The following is a 25,978-nucleotide window of genomic DNA, read 5'->3' on the forward strand; positions in this document are numbered from 1 at the left end:
TACTTTATTAAAATACTGAGTTTATTTCACATGTATATTTGTCTCCCTACCATTTCCACATCTGACCACCACTACTACTATGTCCTATCATAACATTCCATACATACTTAAAACCAAGTAAAGGGCGGAGTTCCATCCTTGAAAACTAAACAGGCATTTTAGACAACACATTCTTGGCAATTGAACCTGGACAACATTTATCAAACACAGTAGGGAAAGTTCTCACTTTGCATTATAAAAAGGACAGCCAGATAGCAACTATTACAGAAATGAAGACAGAATTATTTCAAACTGTTTAAACCATTTTCTTAAAGAGACTTCCTCCACTGCCAGAGATCTTGAATAGCCTGTAAAAAGGAAAAATGGTAAAGAAATGTTAACTTTATAAAATTAAAGTTAATGTTTTCATCATATAAAGAGAAAATGCAGAATTTTAACTCAAACATAGCCATGAATGAGACTCCTAACTAAATGGCTTAGCCATGACTTTATGGCCAATGCTGCCTCCTGTCTGTGTGGGTCAACCCTATTTAGGGACTCAGAATTTGAGTTTACAGTAAAGTCCAGGCAAGTATTACAAAGCAAAAGAACACAACCTGGAGAAACCCAAAGGGACATAACCTGTTCTTAATGAAGTTTGGATAGACACCTATAGCTCAGACTGATGAAACCCTTTAAATCAACTGTTCATACAGAAGGTCTAACAAAACCCATATTTCCTATTTACAACTAATAGAAAATTTAAATTCACACCCTTGCATGGCCCAAGTGACTCCACCACAATAAACCATACCATTTATCTCACATGCATGAGGCTTTTTAACCTATCCTAGTTTGATTTTACCAATATTGTTCTCCCCCACTTCACTATCTGGAGAAGACACTACCACTCCCAAGAGAGCAAATATCAGACTGTGTAAAGCAGCCAAATGGAGCAAATAAAAAGCCACAGCCTATTTCCTTAGCCAACACACTACCAAGAGTAAAACTAAGTTCAGTAACCAAGAGATAATTGACCAACTATTTAAAAAGCTGGGGAAAAAATGTGCACTAAAAATTATTTGCTCAGTCTGCCAATTAAATTCTTTCCATGTATTTAAGTACTGTCTGTGGTTAGGAACCTTTTACAAGAAGCCAATAACTTAAGAGTCTAAAAGTAAGAGTCATAATAAATCACAATGAAAATTTTAGATTTGGTCATGTCCACAGAAAATTCAGTTACCTCCTGGTCAGTCATCCGGAAACAATTCTTCACATAATTAATGAACTTGGCTTCCACTTTGGGAAGAGAACCACCCTATTGAGGAAGAAAGCATTAATTATTAAGGACAAGCACAGAAGTGAGACACAATTAGAAAACTTCCAAAGACTTGCATGCCATTACACAAACTATCCCTCAACACGTACCATTTGATTAAAAAAAAACAAAACAAAACAAAACATCGAGGACCAAACCTCAGAAAGAATGGTTTTTCACTGCTTAAAGTCCAATTCCTTCCAAACTGCCAGTTTAAAACTGTATGGTTCTACCAGCATGCAAATACAGCAATTTGGTGCCTATTATAATAAGTTAGTGTCATCACCTACCACCAAAAAACCAAATTAAATCAAAACTGTTTATAAAAGTGTTCCAATAACCTAGGAAAGCACACAATCAAAGGGTTCTAAAATGCTACCCTCACTGTTGCACCGACCTGGCATGTTTCCAATTATGAATATAGGCAGTGAATCACAGTATCAGCAATGTCAGTTTTGCCACCAAAACTCTTACAAGCTAGGTACAACTGTAACCAGCATAAAGTTATCACTACAGAGATTTATCCCTATTCTAAATAAAGTCCACTTCTCTATAAATTTTAGGTTTTTTCCATTTTTATGCACTTAGCAAGTCTAAGGCTTCCAAATTCCAGATTCATCTTGAGTACTTAAATTGCCTCCATCACCTAGAAGATAATTCACTACAATTTAAAAATATTGTCACATACATCCTTATTGGTTCATTCAAAAATTTATTTCGAGCAGCTAAGGATACAAAGGTTAAAATTAAAACATGGTCAGAGTTAAGGCATATGCACAAGTGGTATAGAAAAGCAGTCAAGTTTTCTGCATCACACGAGTGAAAAAGAAAAATGCTTTAGGAAAACGATTGCTTCCAGCCTGCAAGGGGGAATGGATGGCCAATCAGGAAAGGGGATTGAGATTAAAATAGAAGACTTCAGTCTGGATTGTTGATGGTACTATATTTGTTTCTCCTTTTCCTCTTTCCCCATCTTTGGGCTTAATTTACCAGTAGTGCCCAGGAATGTTCAATGCGCCTGCAATTAAACCAAGGAGATAGGACCACATTAAAATGGGGGGGAGGGGCATCATTTTAGCAGTGTATGCAAGGGATAAAAAATAAATCAGCAACACCAGGAAACTTAAGTTTACAGTTTAAATAAGAAATATATGTGCTGGCCAAGTGCTAAATTCCAATCCGTTCGTGGTTGCAAAGGAAGAAACTTCTGAAGCCATGTGAGGCCAGGACAGGACTGGGCAATTTCCTTATCATTTCACATGTATACTCAGTATGTTGGAATCATAATGGAGAATCTTTAATTTTCCAATAATCATGTGTATTATTCAATTTTCTACACAAACATGCTTTATATAATAATGTATTAGTTCCAGCCAAATGGCCAAGAAAGAAATTCTACCTAAGACTAGATGAAAGCCTATTAGTAGCCACACATAAATTTCAGGTCATGGACTGAGTGTGCTTTGGTACAGAAGGCACAGAAATAACTCAAATTGTTGTGAAATACTTAAAGGTGATCCTTTTCACCTTAGCTATAATCTCAGGCAGCCAAACACTCGTGTCTTACTTTTCCAGCTGTTTTTAGTTTTACTGAAAACCAAGCGCCCTCTGCTGGTTCTACAGCATAACCCCAGAAAGGACATTGTAAGATTGGAGTGCACCCTTCCAAATTTTGAGTGCACAGGATTATTGTTATAATCTACTTTTTAACCTGAATTCCCATATTAGTACAATTTAAAGTGGGAGAAAGACGAATCTATTTAAAGGTAATTTTTACTCACTTTTTCTATACTTGCTTGCATTTTTGCCTTAATGTCTTCTACAGAGCTAGGTCCTTTGGGTGTTTTGGGAGTTTTTTCCTGTTTTTTGAAGGACTCTTGACCCTGGAAAAGTTTTTAAAATTGTTAGTACAGTTCTTAACAAATAGTAATTACAAGGATTTCTATTATCCTTACAATTCCTTTTATAGATAAAACAGAGAAGTTGCTAATATAAATTGATGCATTGTAGTAATTCTTCCTAGCTAGTCTCAGAGAACCAAGTAGGTCATCCTTTAAAAAAAAATCAAGTCACAAGCATCTGTGATGGGATCTGATACCCTCTTAAGACTGTCTGAAGACAGTGACAACAGTGTACTCATATTTAAAAAAGGGGTTGGGAGAGATGCTTCAAAGTTAGGATAGGATAAAATCAAACTTGATAGGCCAACTCCTATAATAATAACTCCTGACAATTATTTGACCTCTACAAGTATACACCTAGATCATGAAAGTTATACACACACAACACAGCTCAGAATTCAACTGGTGTACAAAATAAAGTCAACTACAGATGCCATGTAGTCCATCCCAGTACATGACACACTTCACAAATTTATGTATCGTGATATTTTAATGTACACTACAATCTCAATCTACTATGTACACAGGGTTAATTAAGTACCACAAACACCAAGTTTTAGGCAGACAAAGTTCTTAACATGGGATTTGCTACTTTCCCTAAATAGATAAATGACATCCATTGTTAACTTGGGTACTTACCTTTGACCTTGGTGTTGATGGTTTTAAATCTTTCCCATTTTGGTTTGATTTTTGTGCATTTTTGGCTGGGGTATCTCGTACAGACTGCAATTAGAAAATGATCTTAAATCACTAAATGCCCTCTCCAGTAGAGATCAACTCAGATTAAACTGCCCTAAACCTAAGTAATCAACAAGTTGTAGCTCATATAAAAAGATAAAGTTCTCAAATTTTCTTGTCTAACTCAGAACCAATTTTTTTTTCTTTCCTTTTTTTCGGAGCTGGGGACCGAACCCAGGGCCTTGCACTCTACCACTGAGCTAAATCCCCAACCCTCAGAACCAATTTTTAAATTAACAACTAAGCCAGCTTTTACTAATAGGACTAAGAAATTTCCATTATCTTATGTACTCACTTTCTTCACTGGAACCTTTTCTTCAGTTTCCTCTTCATCAAAATCATCATCATCATCACTACAAATGAAATATGCCAAGACACTTAGAACTAAGCCATATTGACGCACTGTAGCAAGTTAGTAGCACCAGTACTTGAATAGATTTATGTTAAGAACCTAACAATATTTACTTGAAACTATTGTTTCAGAGGGTTGTGAAATGCAGTTGTTTAATTTCAGTGTTAGCAAATATCTCCAATCAAACCAGTTGTACCAAACTGTAAAGAATCTAGGCTTTTTAAAATTAACTTTTAGCCAGGTGGTGGTTACTTATCTTTAGTGCCACTTTTAGTGGACAGCCAGGGCTAGATTAATCCTCCTTCTGCAGGGTGGGGATTTAACTTTTACATGATCCCTACTAGAGCAAAGATGCTTGTCTAACTGAATCTAAACAGACCATGTCTCCCCAATAATAAATATAATATGTAAGACTATTTTAGTCACTAGGGAGTATAAACCAAAAACAAGACACTGCTTCATACATTACTCAAGACGCAAACTTAGGAAGAACTCTCATGTGGTAATAATAACCCCAAATACCCACAGCAATAGCACATGCACATGTTTTTAGCCATTAAAAAACTAAGCATTGGGATCTATGCCAGACATAAATGGGGCTGATGAACTATTGTACATACAGTAATAAAGTAAAAAATTGACCAAAAAAATTCTACATCTTCTGATTGTACCAGTGCCCTGTTTCTCCTATCAAAGCTCTTCTGCTTATACTTCATTCCGATGTGTATGTGCAGTGTTTGGCAAGGCTTATTAATTATTGGCTCTCCCTAAAGACGTATTAAGCTGCCAGATTGTAATTAACAATCCACCTCCAACTACTTCAGTGTTACTTAACATCTCAAAAAAAGATGCTGCTGCTTCTCACTTTCAATCTAGATCTGAGATTTTGATTTAAAGCCACATGGCACTTACTAAGAGAAAGTACAAAATGTTCACAAAATATTGTGATTTTTAGAAGGGGGTGAATCAGTGTGGTCACTGAAACATCCTATTATTATAAGTAAAGTCTACTCTGAAAGCAAGGTCACTATTTTTCAATCTAGTGTTAATGAAGTTAAAAGCATGAATTTCTGCTAAGTTACCTTTTCAGTAGTGGGATTGTCTTGTTAGAATTATGTCAAAGCCACCTGTAAATCCAGTGGTTTTGGTTATTTTTTTTTCGGAGCTGGGGACCGAACCCAGGGCCTTGCGCTTCCTAGGTAAGCGTTCTACCACTAAGCTAAATCCCCAGCCCCGGTTTTGGTTATTTTTAACACTATTGGTCAGTATAAAACTGGCCTTACAGAGCAGGAGAGCTCACTGGTTAAGAGCACTGACTGCTCTGCTCTTACAGAGGTCCTGAGTTCAATTCCCAGCAACCACATGGCGGCTCATAACCCTGTATGTAATGGGATCTGATCCCCTCCTTCTGGTCTATCTGAAGATTGCTACAGTATATTCATACAAATAAATCTTTTAAAAAAGACAGTTTATTCAACATGTGAGTTAAAAATTACTAGCCTTACAACCCAACCCATGGAGGTGCTTTCTGTTACCACAATCAATGTCAATTTCTATAAAAAGCTTTTTGCATCATAATCAATGCATTATCATTCATCCAGCACCTAAAATTGATTCAAGAAAAGCTGTATCAGGGGTTTCAGGGGTTGGGGATTTAGTTCAGTGGTAGAGTGCTTGCCTAACAAGCGCAAAGCCCTGGGTTCAGTCCTCAGCTCAAAAAAAAAAAAGGCCATATCACCACGCAATACCATCTTATGGAGAACACATATATATAGATTCATTGCCTAGTTTCTAACAGCATCCCATAAAGGGAATCTTGATTTTCCTTAAATGGCAATAGTCAAAATCTTTGCATAAATGCCATTTTTGTAGTATAGCCCATTCATATATATATGAATGTGGATTTTTTGCTGCTCCCCAAACTTATTGTTAAACCATACAAGAAAATGTAAGCCAATCTTGAAATCAGAAACATTGAGTATCTGATTCAGGATTTGAATTCATAGGCAGAACTTTTTATATAATATATACACAAAGCACATATCAGTGTTTAAAGCCTCTCTGGATTCTGAGGACATTTTTATTCTAGAACTTCTAGCAATATGGTTTAACTCTCCAACTTAACTATGTAAACCTTCAGTCTATTACTTCACCCTCACTGGTATCTATGAACTATTACTGCTCCAGTGGAAACTACTAAACTTAACCTCAAGATTTGTCCCTTATTGACTACTATGAATAAATGTAACCAATAAATACATCAAGACCAATTTTGCTTTGAACAGTTACCTTAAGTTCAGTATATATTGTCAATATACTTGACCAATTCCAGAACTTCTATAAGATCTCAAGGTAACAAATTATCATGTGAGACTCAAAGTAGGAATTCCATACTTCCCATCTAGCTGTTTACTGACTTATATTGAACACATGAAATCTTACTTCTAAACTGTATCTCTCAAGAAAAACCCATTTCCCATTGAATAGCTTCTCAGTAAGGAAAACAAGAAATCATAATGCTAAATCCTTTATTGTTACAAAAACCTTTACTTCCTTCCAAACATCAACCACCGATTACTTTTACAGAACCCACTGGCAAATCAGTCCTCCTAAAACCTTTACAAGTACATGTACTATCAAATTTCTGAGATCATATTACTCATACTACTTACTCTTCATCATCCTCATCATCTTCATCATCCTCATCATCATCTTCATCAAGTTTTACTTTTTTCTGAAAGAAAAATATGTATTTATGAGCAACAGAAGAAATCCTTGGTGATTAACCAATCAATCTGAAAGCCAGAAAATGATCTAGGGGGAATAAAACCATTGTACTGTCTTTACCTGTGGGACTTTGTTACCACCTCCGGGAGCAGATCTCTTTCCAGACATGCCTAAGAGTTTTACATCTTCCTCATCTTCATCTTCTGACTCTGCATCTTCCTCTACAGCTAAAATAAAATTAGACATACTAACTCTTTACAAGAACATATAAGGGTATATAGCACATAATGTTTTTAAAGATTCTATTTAAGGTAGCAGAAAAAGATGTTTCCTGTACTTTAAGAACAGAGATCAAACCTTTCTAGATACACACCATCAAGTAGAGCTAAGACATGCTTTACAAAGTCCAAACTGGAAGTCTAGAAAGAGCCTCACTGATCATAGGGTTAACCTGATGACCAGTGCTTGATCCAAAGGACCCATGTGGTATAGAGAAAAAAGGCTAGGCAAATTACATTGTCTCACCTGGACATGCATGCCATGGCATATGTGTCTATACACAAATGCTTAAAAAATAAAGCTAGCCTATACTGAAATGAGCAATACAGACTAAAAGGAAAAACCACCTACCTACTAGGTGCTGTCCACTTATGTGCACAGGCCCAGAACCACACTTCAACCTCAAGACCACAGGTGGTGTAATTTCGAAGCCCCCAAGGGAAACCTAAAAATAAGCAACTTTAGTTTTACACCAGGCATCACCAGCAAGTTATACAAAAACAATCAAACAAACCTATTTAGAATAGCAGCAGAAATAATCTTGGTGACAAGATATATCTCTGCTGAGACATCTTTGTGTAACCTAAATGACACTGTCTTAAAAGATCTGCACCATAAAATCCAAAACTTAGCAATGTACTTACTGTTGGTTGTACAGACATTTTCAAAGTTGCCAGTGTTACTTTAATTGGGCTGCCTTCATAGTTCATTGCTTCTGCCTCTACGATGTGCAACTCATCTTTTGCCCCTGCTCCTAAACTGACCTGTGAATAAAAGATTAAATTAACCTTTCACCACTATTGATGGAAAATTAATCCCATAATTAGAACTAGAAATCCACAGAAACAAACTGTTCCTCTGAAATACAACCTAATAAATGAATAAAGCTGGCAGATTAAAAGGCACCTATCAAGAGTGACCAAGCTATCCAAAATTACAAGTGATAAAATTCCCTATCTTTTCAGGGATTAAATTCCTAGCTTATCAGTAATTACTAAGATGCTGAAAGTTTTTTTAAATACTAAGTAGTTTCAAAGTTTACATACCGTTCTTAATGATAACTGGTGCTCATTTTCATCATTATCCACTTTAAAGTGATAATCTTTGTCAGCCTTTAGTTCACAACCTGTAAAACAAAAGAAAGCAAACCTAGCAAGGAGGCATACATCAAAATCCAAAGACTTAAAAATTCTGTGAAAGCAATGTAAGTGAAACCCATAGTTTTCATTCTTATAGTACTAACTACATCAAGACTACATTGCCAGTTTTCACAGTATACTTAACGACTTAAATAAAACTGGAAACTAAACTACTTGGCTGAGGCTAAACACAATATATATTTCCTTCTATTTCAAAAACCCCAACAAACCCAATTATGTTCTGAAGAGAAGTATTGCAAATGAGAATGTTTACACATCACCAGTAGGAACAGCTTTGAATGGCTTAAGCATGCCTTCATGATCAGCATATAAGAACACCTACCTCTCTTTCAAGTAGCATAGGGAAATTGCTATAAATACTAGACTCATTTAACAAATCTCAGTACTGTTAATAAGTTAAACTTGAGTCCTTGAAAATCAAACTGACGTTCTTTTAAAACACATATTGAGTGGGGCATCAAGTCTTCAGGTGAGAACCCCCAAAAGCCTTGATGCCAAAGTGAACCCTCGTTCTGCTCAACTGGTCCTTCCCTCTCCCCATCCCAGCCAAAAGAACCAGTTCTAGATGAAGACAAGTGGATTCAGGGGTACTCCAAGTCACATGCACCATCAGTACAGTCCTCTGCAACGTGGGACTGACTCCGCCTACCATAGGCAGAAATGGGTTTATCACTGTGGATATAGATAGACATGAACAAAGACCTTTCAAACCCGGGCGTCATCGCGGACTGAAATAAGTATTTCCTGCCCAGCACTCTTAACTAAGCCACAGGACCCCAAAGGTGAAGGTTGGCAAGAGTCGTAGAGCCCGGATGTAGAGCCCACACCCCCTCCCTAACCCCCAACCACGTGGCAACCACGTGCTCCTAAGGGTTGCGGCCCCTCCGCCTTAGGGCGCCTGCTCGGACCAGTCCCCGTTACTGGCCGAACCCCTCGGACGCCACCGGGCACCGGAGACGCGACCCCTGGACAACCCAACGAGCTGCACATGTACCCTCCCAACAGTGTGAGGTAGGCCTCGCCTCACTCCACAGGCCCCTTTTTCCCGTGCTACCTCCCGTGGCTCAACATTGGGGAAAAAATTCACACGGAGGCAGTCCGTGCGGGCACTCTCGCACCGGAGTAGATGGTCCCCGTATGCCAAGTTCGCGCCACAAGCAAGGTCGCACCCTCGGCCGACCGCTTCTCTAACGCCCGAGGCTCGAGGCTGGGCCGCTCCCGCCCCATGTTACCGCGGTTCTCCTAGCCTTCGGGTCACAGATTTTTCCTTAAGGCCTCCGCAGCCCAGGTGATTCCTCCCCGGCCTCCGGCCTCCACCCCTGCCGCGTTCCCCACACGCCAGGCCTCGGTTGGACTCCCGCCCCCCCCACAACCGGGCCCTGCGCAAGCTCTCCCTTCCAGTCAGTTACCGAAAAGGTAGTTCTGAGGCCTAAGAGGGCTCATGTCCATGTCCATCGAGTCTTCCATGAGGTGGAGGCGCGCACTTGAGTGTGAGAGAAGCCGGACGGAAAACAACTGCCTACTGTTCCGCAGAACAGACACGCAGGACGGAATCACGCCAAGGAAAGGACGCGGGCTCGCCGCACGTATATATGGCCGCAGGAGATCTCGCGAGATCCATTCTAGTCCCGCCTCCGCGAGCATCCTCCGGATCCCTCCCACTTCCCGCACCGTCGCGCTTTTGCGCAAGCGCTCTTCAACCCCACGCCTCTCTACCTCGCCCCCCACCTCCTCCAGGTGCTTGGCGGGCTATTACTGCGCATGCGCGTTCGTCCCTGGCCCCCGCCCTTCCACCATGGTCGCCAAGCGCAGGCGCTTTTTCTCTTTGTGGCCTCGCTCAGGGCCTACACGGCTTCCACGTCTCTTCTACTGGTGCTCGCGGGCGCAGTGCCGAGAGGGTATGCAGCCCACCCTAAAAGATGGCGGCTGCGAGTAGCGAACCACAGAACGACTCTCTTCGCTTTTCTCCGCCCTTCTGTTTCCCGTAGGCCTGGAAAAGGCACAATCACCTCAGGATTTGACTTGCTCGAAGGCTTGCTCCTAGCTCATCCTCTTCTCGTAGAGGCAGAGTGGATGGGTCATGAAGTACAAAGATAGGCTACTAACCCCGTAGCCATGCTTTTGTGCCTCTTTTCTGAGGCTGCATCTTCAAATTGGAAATGATCAGCCTTACGTCATTTGGGGACCAAAGAGTCCCCAAGTCAGTCGCCTCCAAAGAGCATCTTTCTAAAAACTTTAGGGCGTGCAGAACTGAGAAAACGCAGGCCCTCTTTGTCATTCCAAAGAAAGGGGTATGGCTTTTTAAGAAATTCATGATCTTTAATACGAATCTTTGTGTGGGAACTAGTGCTTCTGACTGGATCCTGACAAACATCATTGAACAGCATTGGACGCTATTTGAGAGCGGCCCTAATCTTTTTTTTTTTTTTTTCCGGGACTGGGGACCGAACCCAGGACCTTGCGCCTCCTAGGCAAGCACTCTACCACTTAACCAAATCCCCAACCCCCGGTCCTAATCTTTTTAACTCAACATAGCTAAGCCAATTTTAAGGATTTGGGGGAGGGATGTAGGTGATGTTCTTACACTCTCTTCACTCCGCCGAGCTATAATGTGCGTGAGCCCATTATTAGTCAAATCGTAAACTTGGAGAAATCAGTATCAATAATGTGAATGGGACCCAATGCATTTCACTTTGCAACTATCAGAGAAAATCCTGAAACTTAGAAGAATTGTGTGTGTAAAAGACCAGATAGACTGGGTGTCGGGTGGGAACGCACGGATGAACAGAATTTGACCATCCAAATGACCAGAAGGTGCGGGATACTCCTTGAGCTTGTGCAGGTCAAACTGCTTGATGTTTCTGGATTCTGAATCTTATTTAAATGCAGCTCATACTGGTTTAATCCCAGCACTCAGGAGGCAGAGGCCTAGGTCCTAGAAGATCTAGGAGTTCAAGGCCAGCGATCTACAGAGCAAGTTCCAGAACAGCCAGGACTACACAGAGACTCAGCTTTCTGCCTCCCCAACTTCATGTTCTTTGCTGTCTCTGCATGATACCACATGCACAATGAGTAGGAGTTGTGTAGTATTACCTTACGACAAAATAAGCACTATCTTGGGGCTGGGGATTTAGCTCAGTGGTAGAGCGCTTACCTAGGAAGCACAAGGCCCTGGGTTCGGTCCCCAGCTCCGAAAAAAAGAACCAAAAAAAATAAAATAAAATAAAATAAATAAGCACTATCTTAAAAATAAAAAAGATTTATTATATGTAAGTACACTGTAGCAGTCTTCAGATACACCAGAAGAGGGCATCATATTCCATTACAGATGGTTGTGAGCCACCACGTGGTTGTTGGGAATTGAACTCAGGACCTCTGGAAGAGCTGTCAGTGCTCTTAAACACGGAGCCATCTCTCCAGCCTGAACTATCCTTTTTTCATGGTTCCAGGCTTTTATTGTTAGTTTTTCACATGCTTTAAAACATAAAAATAGAATCCTATGGCCAATGCCCAGTTTCAACAGTCGTTGCCATATACACAGAACATGGTGTTTAACATCTTCCCATCTGCACATCTGGGTGCAGGCAGGGCAGAGTCCTTGTGGATGCCAAAGACAACTATACAACTGTATTTCATACTGCACCACGTGACTTCAGAAATATGAGAAAAAATGCCCAGATTCACATTGATTAGACCATTCAATACAATATACATGTCCCCAAGTGTGTCATACATCACAGATAGATGTACTTTATATCAATTAAAAATAAATTGAAGGGGGCCGGAGAGATGGCTCAGAGGTTAAGAGCACTGACTGCTCTTCCAGAGGTCCTGAGTTCAATTCCCAGCAACCACATGGTGGCTCACAACCATCTGTAATGGGATCTGACACCCTCTTCTGATGTGTCTGAAGACAGCTACAGTGTACTCACATAACTAAAATAAATAAAGTACAAAAAAATAAATAAATAAATTGAAGGGGCTGGAGCGATGGCTCAGCGGTTAAGAGCACTGACTGTTCTTCCTGAGGTCCTGAGTTCAAATCCCAGCAACCACATGGTGGCTCACAACCATCTGTAATGAGATCTGATGCCCTCTTCTGATGTGTCTGAAGACAGCTACAGTGTACTCATCTATAATAAATAAATAAAATATTTAAAAAATTGAAAAGAAACATTTTTCCCCATGAACTTCTGGGTATATCTGTAGACAGTAGCCATGTAGGTGTACTGTAATAGGAAAAGAAAGGCTAAGTCATTTGAGAAATCTACATTTAACATCTAAAGAGCCTGCACACACCTTTAATCCCAGCACTCAAAAGGCAGAGGCAGGCGGATCTCTCAGTTTGAGGAAAGCCTGGTCTACAGGGTGAGTTCCAAGGCTAGTTAGACGACCCTGTCAATAAACAAACAAACAAACAAACAAATATGATTTCCCCCCCAAGAAACTTCCAAACTATTTTCAAAAGGTGTCCTCCTTTGCCCTTGCTCCGCCCCCATCTCCCTTTGCCCTGCCCCCAGAGCATCTGAGAGCAGCATCCTCACCAACAGTCTCCTTCTAGAAAGGCTACTGGTCATGTGGTGCATCTTAGGGTTTTAATTAACATTTCTTTGATTACGAATTTCAGTGAGTATCTTTTCCCGTGCTTTTTTTCTGTCTGTATAGCCCTCTAAAATATGTGTACGTACGCGCGCGCATGCGTGCGTGCTCGTGCCCCGGTGCTTGTGCGCGTATGTTCGTGGGACGTGGGACGTGCACCGATGTGACCAAAGGGCTCTCAGTTTCCCACTCTTTTGCCTTCTCTCTTGTTCTCTTGAGACAGGGTCTCTCACTAACCTGGAGTTACATGCCCCCCACACACATACAGTGCTAGGGTAGCAGGTATATGTGAGGCTTTTTAGGTGGCTATTGGGGACTTAAACACCGGTCCTCATTGCTTGCACTGCCAGACATCTCCCCAGCCTTCCATACGTTTCCCCAAGCTTTTGCCCCTCCCTTTGTCTTGTTTCTTTTTTTAATATTTATTTATTTATTATGTATACATCATACAGCTTTCTGTCTGCATGTGTGCCTGCAGGCCAGAAGATGACCCAGATCCCATTACAGATGGTTGTGAGCCACCATGTGGTTGCTGGGATTTGAACTCAGGACCTTTGGAAGAGCAGTCAGTGCCCTTAACCGCTGAGTCATCTCTCCAGCCCCCCTTGGTCTTGTTTTTGAGACTGAGTTTGTGAAGCCTTGGCTGTCCTGGAAACCCAGAGATCTGCCTGCCTCTGCCTCCTGAGTGCTGGGCTTTAAGGCGTGTGCCACCACCGCGCAGAGTAATTAAAATCTACCCACAGCCCACTAAGTTTTCATTTTCCTATTACAGTAACTTAGGGGAGGAACTTGTGTATTCTGGATCAAGTCCCTTCATTTCTGTGGTTTGTAAGTACTCTCTCCTAGCCTATAACTTGTCATTTCATTCTTTTAACGTCTTCTGTTGTTCTCATTTTTATTAACAATACCTAATGATGAACAAGGCATGGTGGTGACTCCTTTAGTCCCAGCACTCGGGAGGCAGAGGCAGGTGGATCTCTGTGTATTAGAGGCTAGCCTGGTCAGCCAATGCTATGTAGAGAGACCTTGTGTTAAAAAAAAAAAAAAAAAAAAAAAAAAGTCAAGCTTAGTGGAGACTTCTTTAATCCCATCACTCAGGACACAGAGGCAGGTAGATCTACAATTTTTTTTTAACTTTTTATCGATTCTTTGTGAATTTCACATGCACCCCACAGTTACCTCTCCATCGCTTTGTATACACCTTCTGTCCTTGCAACCTCCCCACTAAAAAAAACCAAAAAACAGCACAAGAAACCATCTCGTCATGGAAGCTTAGCGTATCCCAGTATCCCAGTGTGTCTATCCCACAGTGTACCATTTTGATGGACCGTGCTTTCAATGTTGCAACCAACATAATTGTGCTTAGCCAAAAGACAAAAAGAAGTCTCTTAAACAAACAAACAAACAAACAAACAAAACATTGTTTCCACAGTTTGCTTGGGGTTTTTCTTTGGGGGTGTGGCGGATCTGGTTTGGAGGTCTTGCTTGTGTCTGCTTTGGTTCTGATTCATTTTCCCCACAGTGGGTATTAACACCAGGGCGCCACATGTAGGACAAGCATTGCTCTACGATCGACCCACATCTCCAGCCTGCATTGTGCATTTGCTCTTCTCTTTGCAATGTGTCCTTCTTGCTCTCCCCATGTCTATGTGGTACAAGCCTTGAACTCAATCCTCCTGCCTCAGCCTAGAGTGCTGGGATCAGACATGGTTCCCTAGTTGACTGTAAGGGTTTTGTTTTGGTTTGGTTTGTTTTTTTTCCACTCAGACTAACCCGCTCAACGGGCCTATAATCTCAGTACTTGAGAAAATGGAGGCAGAAGGACCAGAGTTCAGGATCAGCCTGGGTTACATGAGACCTTGTCCAAAGATCTGGGGGGCCGGGGAGTGGGGGAGAAGAGGAAAGGGATAAAGAAAGGGACTTCCCTTTACCCTTGACCTTTGCTTTTCTTTTGCCTCCTGGAGACTGGAGATTCAATCTCGTCAAGTTTAGAAGAACTTAGCTATCGTTATCTGAACTGTGCTTCTATCCATTCTTTTCTCTTCTTTTATATGAGACTTTTTTTGAGAGATAGGGTCAGAGCTGGGCATGGTGGTACGTTGAAGGCCAGCCTGGTCTACAAAATGAGTTTAGGATAACTAGTGTGGAGAAACCCTGTCTTAGAAAGAGAGGGGGGTGGGGGTGTTGCGCTGAGGTTGTAGTTCAACAAAAAAGATAAACAGGACCGCTCACACTAAAAACATTCTGCACAGCATCAGTAGAAAAACAAGCCATGAACCTCATTTTTTGGAGTTAATACACAAGATAGATAAGAAACTCCAATTATATATATATATATATATATATATATATATATATATATATATATATATCCTACTCAAAAATTTGTAAAGGACATGGAAGGTTATTTCTCAACAAGACATTCAAAGTGAGGAAACCATTTGAGAAGATATTGAACAACTAAACAGGGAAACAAATCAGGACAACCACAAGCTCCCTGTCCACAAAGACAAAATACAGTCAGTGCTTCAGTCATGGAAAGGAGACCTTGTAGAGCACTTTGGGGCATGTAAATTACAAGAGCCATTTAGAAAACTGGGGAAGTTCCTTAGAAGTTAAAAATAAGGGCTGGAGAGATGGCTCAGCGGTTAAGAGTACTGACTGCTCTTCCAGAGGTCCTGAGTTCAATTCCCAGCAACCACATGGTGGCTCACAACCATCTGGGATCCGATGTCCTCTTCTGGTGTGTCTGACAGCTACAGTGTACTCATACAAAAATAAATAGATCTTTTAAAAAAAATAAATAAAATGGATGCTGGGCATGGTGGTGTACACCTGTAGCCCAGCACTTACTGGAGTGGGGGTGGGGTGGGGATGGAGGCCAGAGGTTCAGGAATCCAAAGGCTATTCAGTCACACCGAGAGTTTAAAGGTGGCGGCACATGCCTTTAATCCCAGCATTCCAGAGGCCGAGCAAGAGGATCTAGTCTTGTGCCTTCTTATGTGATCCCTGTGTCCTATCCCATGAGACCCACCCCACCCCAGCCATCTACAACAGACACACGCTCACAGACATGTACAGACACCTACACAATCATATGCATGCTTACAAACATGTACACACATATGTACACTGTCTTAGCCACTGTTTTTTGCTGTGAAGAGCTCCTGTGACCGAGGCTGCTCTAATAGGAGGAAGCATGGGCACTTGCTTACAGTTTCAGAGGTTTAGTTCATCCACATCATGGCCTGGAGCATGATGAGACATTTCACTCATGGTGCTACATACTGACCTACAGACCAAGAAAATGAGAAACTGCGCCTGATACAGGTTTTTGGAACCTCGTTGCCCACCCCTCCAGTGACGCACTTCTTACAAGGGCACAGCTCCTAGCTCTTCTAATCCGTTCAGATAGTGCCACTCCCTGATGACTAAGTATTAAATTTTATGAATCTATGGGTGGCTTTTCAAACCACCACATTCTACTCCCTGGCCCTCATAAGCTGATAGTCATATCATAATGCAAAAAAGAAAAAATGCATTTAGCCCAACTTCAGAATTCCTCACAGTCTATCACAGTCACAGCATTTTACAAGTACAGAGTTCAAAGTTCTGAGACTTGTAGCATTCTCAACTGTAACCCCTATAAAATAATAATAATAGGAAAAGAAGAAGAGAAGAAGAAGAAGAAGAAGAAGAAGAAGAAGAAGAAGAAGAAGAAGAAGAAGAAGAAGAAGAAGAAGAAGAAGAAGAAGAAGGGGAAGGGGAAGGGGAAGAAGGAGGAAGAGGAGGAGGAGGAGGAGGAGGAGGAGGAGGAGGAGAAGAAGAAGAAGAAGAAGAAGAAGAAGAAGAAGAAGAAGAAGAAGAAGAAGAAGAAGAAGAAGAAGAAGAAGAAGAAGAAGAAGAAGAAGAAGCAGCAGCAGCAGCAGCAGCAGCGGGTCACAGACTTGCAACATAAATGGCACAGGATATGCATTGCCATTCCAAAGGGGACTGAAGGATTATGACGGGGAGCACGGTGAGGAAATACTGGACCAAAGCAAGACCAAAAACCAGCAGGGCAAACTCCAAACTGCATCTCCATGCCTGATGTAAAAACACTCTTCAGCTCTCCAACTCCTTTCAGCTTCTCTTCGCCACACACTTCTCTTTCTCTGGCTGGTTCCACTCCTGACTGCAGCTCTTATTTCATAACTTCGGCATCTCCAACACCGTGCAGTTTCCAGCACAACCTGGGCTGCTTCAGCTTCACAGTCCACGCAATGGCTTTCCTATGCTCCCATGCAGGGACACAGGTGACACATGCCTGACCTCAGCAGCTTTCCTCAGGCACAGGGGCAGATCCCACAATCCCTTTCTTTTACCCATGCTTTGTTTTTCGTTCTGAGACAGGGATTCCTCTGTGGAACGGCCGCTCCTGGCTGTCATGAAACTTGCGTTGTTGACAGGATGGCCTTGAACTCTCGGATATCAGCTTGCCTCTGTCTCCAGAGTGCTTTAATTTAGCCTCAGACAGATTAAACACACACACACACACACACACACACACACACACACGCACGACTTATATACACACATATATACATATATTTTTTTTGGTTCTTTTTTTTTTTTTTTCGGAGCTGGGGACCGAACCCAGGGCCTTGCGCTTCCTAGGTAAGCGCTCTACCACTGAGCTAAATCCCCAGCCCCATATACATATAATTTTAAAATGAAATAAACTGTGTTTCTTTTGTGTGCCTGGGTGTTTTGCTTGCAGGTATATCTGTATACCACCTAAGCATACGGTGCCCACAGAATGCAGAAGGCCTTTACCCTGAGCCACATACCTCCAGCCTGTTCAGTTTTTCTTTTAAAGATGTATTTATTTATTTATTATATGAGTGCACTGTAGCTGTCTTCAGACACACCAGAAGAGGGCATCAGATCCCATTACAGATGGTTGTGAGCCACCATGTGGTTGCTAGGTTTCGAACTCAGGACCTCTAGAAGAGTAGTCGGGGCTCGTAAGCACTGAGCCATCCCTCCAGCCCCCAGCCTGTTCAGTTTTTCTTTTTTTTCTTTTCTTTTTTTTTTTTTTTTTCCGGAGCTGGGGACCGAACCCAGGGCCTTGTGCTTCCTAGGCAAGCGCTCTACTTCTGAGCTAAATCCCCAACCCCCAGTTTTTCAATTGTGCATGTGCTGTCCAAAATGTGTGTCATTTATATTTTAAGTCAGTGTATCTGTTTTCACTTGGTGTAGCCGAGGTAATTCACAAAACTGTTTGCATGTGCCATTTTTGATTAGCATGTTTAAGGAATGAAGATGAGGGTCTCATTCCCCTAAGAACAGGGGAAATTTTGTCACTGGTGAGTGCTACTGGTGTGGCCCCCTCAGGTTATGGCACAGATGCCCCTGCTGAAGCCACGGGTCACATCATGTTGGACAGAGGGCAATCCTTCTCTAATGTGAGTCCTAAGCAGCATCCCTATCAGAAAGTGGAGAAGGAGTTGAGGGTGTCTGGGAAATTTCCAACGGGATTCTCTGTTCTTCGCCCCGCCTGATAGAGGCTGAAGGGGGTCGAAAGATGATCTACCCCTCCCCCAAAGAGAGTCTGGGACTGTACAAACTGATCCTAGTGTCTCACCCACACTCTCTCTTTTTCATCATCACACCTCACTTTCTGTAGTAAGTACATCCTGTGTTCTTTCCTCCTGCTTCTTTAGTCCTTCATGCCTATTTGGGAACCGTCTGTTCCATATCATGGGAAAGAGAGAAATCGCAGCTCCTAGGTGTGGTCTGAACAGTTGAATGAGGATGATCTCCTCAAGGAGACTAGACAATAGGGAGATATCGGTCAGATCTGTAAGCCTTAAATGTAAAAGGCCCGGTCCTTGATAGATTCCGGCAGCCAGAAGGGAGGATAGGAAGTCCCGCGGCTGGGTCGGGGAACCTCCAAGTTGTCTTGGATTTGAGTTCAGCATCTCAGCTGCATCTGGGATGGGTTCGTCTCCTCTGCGGGCCACATTGTTAGAAAGAGCGGTCAAGTCTGGCAGTCACAGCAGAGGGCGCTGTGGAGCTAACCCGCTCCTGAGCAGGCGAAGGTTTATTGACCAACAGCATTAAAGTAACGGAGATGTGTCTGTAGCATATCCTGAAGTGGAATTAAAGTAAATCAGAACCTATAATGCTTTATCTTGAAATATCACTAACTTTATCCTGAACGGCAAAGAACACGGTATGGAAGAGTAAAGAACTAATTGATTATTTACGTTGTGGCTCATGACCATAAACCCGTTATAAAAAGGAACGTGCAACAAGCTGGTGTTTTATAGAGTTGATATTTCATACCTACGTGTAAGCAAGGTGAAATTATCATCAAATGTTATCTTCTAAAAAGTGAGTTGTTGTCGTTCTTCGAGACAGAGTTTCTATGTGTAGCCCTGGCTGGCCTGGAGCTCACCCTGTAGACCAGGCTGGCCCGGAACTCAGATCCGTTTGCCTCTGCCTCCCAAGTGCTGGGGTTATAGATGTGCACCTCCACCATCCGGCTGATAAAGTAGATACAGTGGGATCGCACGAACTCCTTTTACTGACAAGTGAGACCAGCCAATTTCACGTCCCACCCTACTAGAACTGGTTCAGAGAACACGGGTTACTTGTGGGACTTAATTGGCGCACGCCAAAGGAACACAAGCACAAGATAATAATCGTGTTCAGTTCGGCGTTTTAAAAAGTAATTTTCTTTTTCCTCTTCACTTTTGAGTTTTCTGTATTAAATGGGATAGGGTATTTACCGAACGCAGCACTTAACGACTCTGTAAGTGCTGGTTCTTGTCTGCCTTGGGTCATTTATTGAATTTTCTTCTTAATTTCCTGTCTTAATTTTTTTTTTTTTTGTTCTGTTTTGGTTTTTGAGACAAGGCCATACAGTGTAATCCTGATGGCCTCAGTTGCCCAATCCTCTTGCCTCAGCCCCTCCACTCGGCTTTGCTCCTCAGAAAAGCAGTTTCCCTCCTGTTTAATCACGCAGCCCCCCCTTGCCTTGTTCTTCCCAGGCGTCACCGTAAGGCTCCTGTCAGGGCCCCGGGATGGGCTCGGGGCCACTCGATCCCCTCCATCCATCCTACTTCTCATGTACCACATCGACTGAATCCTTTCTCCGCTTTCCAAAATAAAAACAAAAAAAAATTAAAAATTAAAAAAAAAGTGTTTCCCCACAAAGATTAGAGACATTAAATATCATTCTTGGTTATTGATTTGGAATGTTGGAAATACGAAGATGAAATACCGGGCCTCCCACAGATAGAAAGCAAATTCATAATTGGGAAATCGCTCTGCGGGTTCACTGCTGTGGCTCTTTGTTTTTTTGATAATGTGCAATTACAGGGATGTGTGGAGATCACTCTGAGGAGGCCGTGTCTGCTTTCAGAGCCAGTTCGCTGAGGCATAGATCAACTCCGAGACTCTCTGTCGCCTTGCTATTGAATTACAGCTGTATTTTTGACAAGTGTGGCAGCTGAATCGTCATTTTAATCACCCAGTAACCCACAGTGTCTCTTTATGCTAATAAATAAAACATTCTTCCTTAAATATTTCCTAGTAAGCAGGGGCCGGGCAGACCTGCAACATCCCTCCCCCCCCCCCCAGCCCCCATATGTTACAAAGTAAAATGACCTAACGGTAATCAAATCAAATCAAATCATGTCTAGGAGTTTTATAGGCAACTAATAGCTACGTTTGCAAAGTGCACACAGATACCAATTGAAGGGTATTTTTCTCTTTAATATAACGCACGATGCATATTTCACCGACCGTCTCATGGTATCAGATGAATTTAACAAGGCGATTATGCCGGTCAAATTACTTTGTGAGTTCTTTCAAGAATGGCTTTTAGACCTATTACGACTTTTAATGGAGCAATTTGTTAAATGAGGGGGCATTTCTAGAGTCCTGCTCGAGAGAGTGCCCGAGCGCCTGTCAGAGACACTTGCCTGCCCCTGGCTATCTCGTCTTACGCCCTTCTCACTCACAGCAATTTTGGAATAAAACAGACCTAGAAAAGAAGCTCTCTGGAGCTCACCCATGGCTTGTGATTGCTCAAACAACTTCCTCTTGTCACAATCTAATTCGAATACCCTAATTTCAGAAAACCCTCTGATTAAATTTCTTTTTTTCTTCTTCTTTTTCTTTTTCTTTTTTCTATTTTTCGGAGCTGGGGACCAAACCCAGAGCCTTGTGTTTGCTAGGCAAGTGCTCTACCACTGAGCTAAATCCCCAACCCTGATTAAATTTCTTAGGTCCACGTGAATGATGTCATGAGAATTCTTCTTTTTCTCCTTTCCCTCAAATATTAAATGTGGCCCTTCTGTTTTTGTTTTTTTAATGTTAGGAGTTAGGGAGCAAACACAAAATACTGAAGATAATTTTTTTTTAAAAAAAAGAATTATTTTCACTTAATACACCTGGATATTTTGTCCGAGTGTTTATATGGCACCATGTGTGTGCCTGGTGCCTGTGGAGGTCAGAAGATTGGAACTGGAGCTGCTGGGGTTCGAACCAGGGTCCTCTGCAAAAGCAACCAGTGGTCTTAATTGCTGAGCCATCTCTCCAGCCTCCAAGTTAACTTTAAAAGGGTGAGTGAGTTCTTTCATTATGTTTCCTGGACAGTTGGTTTAAAGGGAAAAGTCAATGAAACGTCATTAAAATACTTACTGTTGGCCCCTGGAAGATTGCCTCGTCAGTGTGGCCTGTTGGCAGATTTACTCAGTTTATAGCCCAAGGTGAAAATGACATAGTAAACGCCCCCTCCCCTCCTCCCCCCTCCCCTTCTTCCCACCCTTCCCCAACCCCTTTCCCCCTTCTCTTCCTTCCTTTCTGGTCCTTTTCTTCTTGTTTTTTTGTTTTGTTTTGTTTTTTTTCCTTCGGAGCTGAGGACTGAACCCAGGGCCTTGTGCTTGCTAGGCAAGCGCTCTACCACTGAGCTAAATCCCCAACCCCTCTTCTTGTTTTAAGACAGAGTTTCTCTCTACAGTTCTCGATGGCCTGGAACTCAACAGTATTCACCTCCTCTACCTTCCAAGTGCTGGGATTAAAGGTGTGTGCTACTGTGCCAGGCCACAGGCTGGCCTTGAGCTGCTGGACCCCAGTAATCCTCTGCTTCTTACTTCTAAGTAGCTGGGAGAACAGGCAAATCCTACCAGGGCTGGCCCATGACAGTTCCTTAATTTTTTGTTTCATTTAGATTTATTTGTTTTAGGCACGAGCCTATTTGTATTTATGTGTACCATGTATATGTATATGTCTGGTGCCCAAGAAGGTTAGAATTGGGGCTTGGATTGCTTGGAACTCAAGTCCTGCATGGTTGTGAGACACCATACGGGTGCTGGGAACTGAACACAGGTCCTATACAAGAACAGTAAATATTCTTAATCTTCAAGCCATTCTTCCAGTCCCATAGTTTCTTAATTTCTACTTTTTTTTTGTTTTTGTTTTGGTTTTTCAAGATGAAGTTTCTCTGTGGAACATCCCAGCACCGTAGTTCAGGCTGACCTTGAACTCACAGAGATCTACCCGCCTCTGCCTCCCGAGTGCTGGGATTAAAGGTGTGAGCCACCACTGCCCAGCTTTGATTCCTGCTCTTTAAAAGTTATTGTATAAAGCGACTGAGCACACATTCATCTTAAAAGACAACACCTCAAAATGGTTTTTTTAAAAAGCCAGTGTCTCTCTTAAGTCTATCCCTGGTGTTTGCATACCTTACAGTAAAGGGCCTTTAACCTTAGCACTGTCTGTTAACCGATTCGTCACAAAAAGAAGCCTTGGTTTCCCACAGTGCCTTCATGCGAACAACACTCTGGGCAGGCACAGCAGACTACTTGGGAGCCTGCAGTTTTGTTCTTTTTATATTCTGCCTCTGGCATGACCTGGGTTGACAGTCCCTTGGCCTCTGAAGTCACAGCTCGGAAATGAGGCTGACAACCTGGCTGGTAGCTCCTTGGGTTGTCCTGAGATCTCACTCCTCACATTCTGCTCCTCACCGTCCTTGTCTTAAGTGAGCTGTAAGGAGGGGCAGGCTGTAGGCAGGACATGGAAGTCGGTCTGGATGCCTGGCTGGAGTCGCTATAGAACAGTGTTATTTAATTTTTCTACTTCTTGCACTTCAATGGATGTAACATTCGCAATCCTCTCTAAGCTCATCAACCACAAAAACTTAATTAGATATCATATCTCCTTGGTTTAAAATAGTATTTAATTTTACATAATGTGTTCAGCCAAAATATTAAGATTCCCTAAACAGAAATGTTCCCTCTATTTTTTCCCTCGGGCTTCTCTTTCAATTTTTTTGTAGCTTTTAAAAAAAATTATTCTCCTTAAAGTATGATTTCGGCAGTTTCCCTCTGTGAAACATCACTGGGTCCCCAGCCACCGGTACTTAATTGAAGATGTAATCCTCACTTAGTGACTGTGCCGTCTCCCAGATACCAAGCGTGCAGGAGTAAATATTAACACCCCTGGTATATGTGTGCTGCCTCCTATTCCTTTTCCCCCCACAAATTGTCTTCCTGTTCCTCCGAGTATCATCTGAAGTGAGATTATATTAACTGTGCCTTATGTGGGGCTTGGCGTGCTGGAGTTGAAATTAATGGGCAAATATCCTTTTCACTTACAGCCTAAATGAGCACTCCATCTTTGAGCCATACCCAGGTGTGACGGAAAATCACAGGCAGAGGGACAAAGGCAGCTAAGAATGCCCCACGTAGGACCAGATGCAACACTCTGCTGCTTGATGAACAGGAAAAAAGGAAAGAAAGGAAAGGAAAGGAAAGAGAAGGGAAGGGAAGGGAAGGGAAGGCATTTTAGAATTAAACCCTAAAACACAACAGCGTGGGATTATATAAAGTGACCCTGATTTCCTTCTTAAGTGTTGCCAGAAGATCCCGACCTATTCTTTTTTTTCTTTTCTTTTCTTTTCTTTTTTTCGGAGCTGGGGACCGAACCCAGGGCCTTGCGCTTGCTAGGCAAGCGCTCTACCACTGAGCCAAATCCCCAACCTATTCAATCAGATCCTTTCCCTGTTCAGTCCCATCCTTGTGTTGACTAGGAAAACAGTCGCAAACCCACATAACTAAAAGTAGTAGGAAGGTCAAGTCCACGTGGAGACATTTCAAAGTTGACATGTAGTGACCCCACGTATCCAATCGTACAAGCCGGGGAATACTCCAATGCCCACTAGAATGTGCGATGATGGTCTCTTGGCACGCCCGTCCTTTCTTTGTATTGAGAGCGGTCAAACACTCTCCTCTTCTTCTCCATAAAGTGTATAAGTTGTAAACTCTAGCTGCCCCGCTGTGCTGTAGGGGGAGATATTATGGTAAGTGAAACAAGCCAGGTAGAAGAAACTTGTGAGGGGAGAGAGCGATTTCCACCGCAGCAAGGTTTACCGCTCCCTAAAGAAGCGTTTGCTTCCCGAATTACAGCAGAGGGCAGTAGAGACTACCGCATGACCAAGCTCTAAGGTTCCGTGAGGCTCAGCGGCCTCTGATTGTCCTGGCCACAGGTCTCAGTGGCCAGGAATGTTTTGGTACCCACAGATCGCAAACATCTCAACTTTTGAAAATGACGATTTCCTGATCGTTTTCCTGATGTGTCGCGATTTTTCTGAGATATCGCTTTGGGAACACCGTCCTTCTACCCCATATGTATGCAGCCGGTTCCACTGCGCATGTCCCCATTAGTGCTGACATACATAGATGCGCATGTATCATTTTTTAATCAAAACTAGAAGGAGAAATTATTACATAACCGCGATATCATTCCTACTGAGGGACCTGTCATGGCGATCCTGAGGGGGCTTTGCGAACATCTGTTCAGCATCAGTCCCCCACGAAGAAATTATTCTTATGCTCATTTGAAAGACAGGTAAAGAAACGGTCAGACGGGTAAGACAACCAGGGGCAGATGAGAAAAGCACTCTCGTTCACTGACAGAAAGCTCGGGAGCCCAGCTTGCAGAAGCTTCCAGGCTAGAAAGACAGACATAAGGATGGCACCAGTCAGGAGATCGGAAGAACTCTCTTCTAGTGTTTCTTCTCTCCGGCAGCATGAGAGAAGCTCCCAGGCCTCACCCTGTGCAGGACCAGAGCCTGCTGGCTGATACAGAAAGCATTTCTTGTAGCTGTGTCTCAAACATAGAGATTCTGTCCTTAGATGAGAATCCACTTGATGGGGCTCTCAAGGAGACAGTATGTCCTGGGGCACCTTTTTGCAGAAGGTTCCAGAAATGATCCCTTTCGGGATAAAGCTCTTTGTTTGATCTAATTCTATATTCTGAGGGTTTTTGCTATAGCAACTCTTGAAAACTCAGGTTTATGAAACCCGTATTTCTCTACAGGGCAGCCCAGTCCCTCGGTTTTACATAGTGACTTGTTCACCTCTATCTAGGTATGGATTCTTAGAATTCATCTAAATTATGGGTCCTGTCAGACACCTGTTCTCTGCCTACCTGTTCTCTGTCCACTGCCTAAGCTGACTAGCATCTGGGTGATGACCACCATGTCACCTAGGCCTTGCACCTAGATAAAGGATGCTGCCAGGTGGTCCTCATTATCAGCTGCAAGGCTTGGTGCAGTTCCTGGTCCTCTCCCTTGGCGTATGGGGGTCATTTTACCTGTACATGGTACAAGAAGCTGTAAGAACTGGTCTCAGGTGCTTCGGGCTAACTGTAAAGCCATTTCTGTCCTGGGTCTGCTGTGTTCTGTGGGGTTTTGCCTTCTCCAACCTGAAAAGGTTCTGAAACCTATTGAACCTCTTCTTTCAAACCTGCTCCTCTGGCCCCTTATCCTTGGGGCTTGGGCTTTGAAATACACAAGATTTTCCCCATCCTTCTACAGTGACATCCCTTCCCTGAGGCAAGGGTGCCACCTGGTCTTGATAACTGAAAGAGG

At 42.6% G+C, this 25,978-nt stretch overlaps 1 protein-coding gene and 1 long non-coding RNA gene across 5 annotated transcripts in view; one reads left to right on the forward strand and one right to left on the reverse strand.

Moving 5' to 3' along the window:
- Positions 1 to 10,018, reverse strand: Npm1 (nucleophosmin 1). 4 transcript variants are annotated; one of them, XR_015630265.1, is made up of 11 exons: positions 9,864 to 10,018; positions 8,341 to 8,420; positions 7,939 to 8,058; positions 7,646 to 7,739; positions 7,136 to 7,242; positions 6,961 to 7,022; positions 4,232 to 4,289; positions 3,838 to 3,921; positions 3,079 to 3,180; positions 1,223 to 2,315; positions 1 to 347 (listed from the first exon to the last, which is right to left on the reverse strand). XR_015630265.1 is itself a non-coding variant. In NM_012992.4 (11 exons), the coding sequence occupies exons 1-11, from the start codon at positions 9,919 to 9,921 to the stop codon at positions 309 to 311; spliced, it is 879 nt and encodes a 292-aa protein (NP_037124.1). In that variant the 5' UTR covers positions 9,922 to 10,014; the 3' UTR covers positions 1 to 308.
- LOC102546482 (uncharacterized) overlaps positions 9,364 to 25,978 on the forward strand; it is a 24,841-nt gene continuing 8,226 nt past the window's right edge. The window contains exon 1 of the long non-coding RNA XR_015631148.1: positions 9,364 to 9,465. This is a non-coding gene — a long non-coding RNA (uncharacterized LOC102546482). The remainder of the gene's footprint in view (positions 9,466 to 25,978) is intronic.

The sequence above is a fragment of the Rattus norvegicus genome, chromosome 10, assembly GCF_021556685.1.
Source record: "Rattus norvegicus strain SHRSP/BbbUtx chromosome 10, alternate assembly SHRSP_T2T, whole genome shotgun sequence".
Lineage (NCBI taxonomy): Eukaryota > Metazoa > Chordata > Mammalia > Rodentia > Muridae > Rattus > Rattus norvegicus.

What these genes read in the sequence shown, in the direction of transcription:
- Npm1 (NM_012992.4), bottom strand. Translation starts at nt 9,921, where the DNA reads ATGGAAGACTCGATGGACATGGACATGAGCCCTCTTAGGCCTCAGAAC. An exon ending in AAGTGGACAGCACCTAGTAG is followed by an intron (nt 7,243 to 7,645) that starts GTAGGTGGTTTT and finishes ATTTTATTTTAG; the next exon opens with CTGTAGAGGAAGATGCAGAG. An exon ending in AAAAGGTTCCAGTGAAGAAA is followed by an intron (nt 3,922 to 4,231) that starts GTGAGTACATAA and finishes TTCTAATTGCAG; the next exon opens with TCTGTACGAGATACCCCAGC.